The 3,521-nt window shown below is 65.7% G+C and overlaps 1 protein-coding gene across 1 annotated transcript; it reads right to left on the bottom strand.

Moving 5' to 3' along the window:
• Nucleotides 1–1,269: 1,269 nt before the first annotated feature.
• EMIHUDRAFT_123226 (hypothetical protein) lies at nt 1,270–3,215 on the bottom strand (the record flags this gene model as incomplete). Its single annotated transcript, XM_005781922.1, has 3 exons — nt 1,270–1,572; nt 1,728–1,910; nt 2,601–3,215. Coding segments are annotated over 3 exons (1,101 nt in total), but the record flags the coding sequence as incomplete, so codon positions are not given.
• Nucleotides 3,216–3,521: the final 306 nt, after the last annotated feature.

Genomic DNA, 3,521 nt, shown 5'->3' with positions numbered 1-3,521 from the left:
TTTTGGGGGCGGGCAAGTTAGTGCACGGAGAATCCACCTCGGATTATTAAGTCTTTGGGGCACGTGGCATCCCTCGTGCGGGGCCAACTGGGGGCCAAAACGCGACGGGGCTCTTAGTTTGTACGTCACGTACGGCAAACACCGGCCCCTTGACAAGTCGTACAGTGTGTTGGGGAAGCTCATCGACGGATTACGAGACGCTCTCGGCCATGGAGCGCCCGCCGTGCAACGAGAAGCACCGGGCGCTCTCCGAGGGGGGGGGCCCCAGCCGCCCGCCACCGCCGCCACCGGCGCCACCCTCGCCATGGTAGCCGGAGCTTCCGCCGCCCGCCGCCGCCCGCCGCCGCCGCCGCCGCCGCCGCCGCCGCCACCGCCGCCGCCGCCGCCACCGCCGCCGCCGCCGCCGCCGCCGCCGCTACTGCCGCCGCCGCCGCCGCCGCCGCTATGACACGTCTCCTGCGTTCTGACTGCAAACTGCGACTGAGCCTTCCCGCGTCCGCGCTCTGCAGATAAGGCTCGAGCACGTGACGATACACGCCAACCCGCTCGCCGACCAGATGATCACCTTCCCGTCAGCCACGGGCGCTCCCGACGTCCAAACGTAAGGATCGTAGCGCTAGCCGTTAATAGGGTTTCCATGATTTAGAGCCGTCTGGAAAAATGACTCGCTCCCATGTCTGTGTACTGTGAACGGGTAGAGGGTAGTCTTCCCCCCCCTCCCAGGCGCAGGGCCTCCAGCGTCCAGGGCTCGCACCTCAACCTCTCACAGACCAGCGCACAGCGCCATGGTCCCGGAGGTATTTTCTTCTCAAACAAGGCGCGCGCCAGTCCCGTGCCCAGAGTCGTGCAGGTAGGTAGGTAGAAAGGTGAAGAACAGCCAGGCTCGGACTGGACACCAACGCGGTATGGGTGGACGCTAGACAGATGATGACGACACGCACGAGCGACACACAGACACAAACAAGCTCACAAGACACACAGCCAGCGGGCTGCCACACACCCTGAGTCGGCTTACACATAACTGAGGGAGTTTTGTTAAAAAATATAGTAAGGGGAGGGCTCCCAGGGCTTGGAGGTCTTTTTAGTTGCAACCATGATGATAGGCAAGGCGTTCAGGAAAGTGAAAGAAGAGGACATGGTTCGACCTCGCGTGCGAGATGTGTGTCGCGACCCCTCGTCGCGGACACCTCCCGACACGGTGTGAAGACAACAGTCAACACAACTCCTCTCTCGACCGCTACTACGCCGCCGCTCTTCTCACTGCGCAGCTCACGGCTCTCCCTCCTGTTCCTCCTCCTCCGCCTTCGCCGCCTCCTTCGCCTTCTTCGCCGCCTCCTCCGCCCGCTTTGCGGCCCTCTCCGTCGGCGTCAGTTTGACGAACTTGACCTCGTCCTCCTTGCCGATCACGGCCTTGAACTCCTTGTGGTAGAGGCAGGTCACCGACCTCACACCCTTCGTCGTCTTGGTGAGGTTGTGGTCCTTTGAGCCGCAGAGCGCGCAGCCGTACTCCCGCTTAGAAGCCGGCTGCAGCGGCTGCAGCGGCGGCGTCCCCGGCGGCGTCTGCGGTCCGGCCTGGGGGGGAGGGGGGGGCGGTGGAACCGCACAAGGAGTGAGGGGGGGGGGGGCGACAGTCGCGCGTGGGGTGGGAGCTCGGGTGGGGTTGAAGCGCGGCGGGTCGGGTCGTGTCGGTTGCGGCCGGGCGGGGCGGTCCGGGGTGGGGCGCGTACCGCCGTCTCCGCCGCGTCCGCCGCCGCTTCGAGCTCGTTCGCCTCAGCGTCTGCCGCCTCCTTGAGCAGCTGCGCATCGCCGATAACCTCACCGTACTCGCTCTCTCCACCTGAGCGCTTCACCACCTTATCCTCCTGCTTGAAAACCCACTTCGCCTTCGCCGCGGCGGCGGCGACGCTGGCCTGCGCGACTTTTCCGCCGCCGCCTGTTGCGCCGCCGCCTCCTCCTTCTTGGCCAGCTTGGCATCCGCCTGCTCCAGCAGCTCCGCACGCATCAACGACGACGCTGCATAGGACGACGCGGCGATTTGGCCAGACAGCGTCTTGAGCACAGCTCGTGGTTGTCCTTGGCGGCCTCGCTGATCGTCTGATGACCAGGGCAGCGTCGAGCGTGTGGGGCGTGTGACCAGCTTCCTCATTTTCTCCACTGGTTGGGTTTCACTGCCATCCTCGTTGGGCCATTCGTAGTATAGAGTCCACTCTCGAACGTCCCGCGTTGGACGTTGGAGGATAAGTGAGTACCTGTGTGCCAGGAGAAACCCCGCTGCAGGTCCCACACTACGCTAGTCCTAGTATAAGAGCTCATCTATCTGGCAACCGTGCAAGCAAACTCATCACACATCAGTAAATATATACACAGATACACAGGCTGTGTGTTTCACTTCTCGGCTTATTCCCACCTCAGAGATACCATGCTGCGCACATTTCTTACCTACACCACGCTCATCGTCTCCACTCTCTAGCGTGCCAGTCACGCTGCTCTCACGCTCACTCTCCGGCCGCATGACACCACGCTACACGCCGGCGCTAATAGACGTCTTCCTAACGTCTTCACTCTATGGCCTCCGCGTAGCCCGCCCAAGGGCTCAGGACCTTCATGTAGTGGCCCGCGCGGAACTGCTCTGGCACGCCCACGAGCGGCGTGGTGATCGTCGGGCTCGTCACACGCAGCACCGAAGGGTTGCCCTCTGCGGGTGCGACGCGCACACGCGACTCGATGTACAAGCCGCCTTTGTTGCCAAGCGGCCCGTCCGGAGCGTCCAGCAGCTCGCGGTCGCCCGTCAGCTCGAGGCGCAGCGGCTCGCCGGTGGAGCGGGCGGCGCAGAGCGACGGGGGAGGCTGCCACCCGCACGCGAGCTGGTTGACGCGCCTCGCCGCCTCCAAGTCGGGCGCATCCCCCTCTCGTGCCGCCAAATCATCGAGGGCTGTCCCGCCGAGTGCGGCGGCGACAGCCTCCCGTCGCTTGAGCTTGAGGCAGATCGTCGGGCCGGCCAGCGGACCGCTCTCCGTCCCGGCGGCGGCGGCGAGTTCGTGCACATAGGTGTACACCCCCTCCGGCGTGTTGGCCAGCGGGCGGTCAAAGGACCGCCAGTCGGGCTCTGCGAACGCGTGCGCGCGCACGAGCACCTCCGGCTTGCCAGCATCGCCGAGCACCTCCAGCCCGGGCTTCGCCGCCATGAAGCTGCCAAAGTCGCGATGGACCGTCACCTAGGACGGCTCGGCCCCGCGCTTGAGGCGCGGTCACAGCACTCGGGGCGACGGCAGCGTGTGCCGCGCGTCCGCCTCGACACTCAGCGAGCGGTGCTCGCCCGGCTCTGCGGCCCCGGCGGCCGGCACGCCGGCGACCACGCGCTGGGCGGTCTCGCCGAAGCGGCGAAGGTCCTCCTCTGCGATGGCGGCCGGAGGGGGGGTGCGACGATTGAGGGAGGGAGAGAGGGAGGGGGGGGGGGGGGGCAAAAAAAAGGGAGGGAGGGGAAAAAGGGGGGGGAAAGGAGGGGGGGGGGGGGGGGAAAA

The sequence above is a fragment of the Emiliania huxleyi genome (genome assembly GCF_000372725.1).
Source record: "Emiliania huxleyi CCMP1516 chromosome Unknown EMIHUscaffold_1975, whole genome shotgun sequence".
Taxonomy (NCBI): domain Eukaryota; phylum Haptophyta; order Isochrysidales; family Noelaerhabdaceae; genus Emiliania; species Emiliania huxleyi.
Note: the sequence above shows the minus strand (reverse complement) of the source record. Positions and strands in the feature narration are given on the sequence as shown.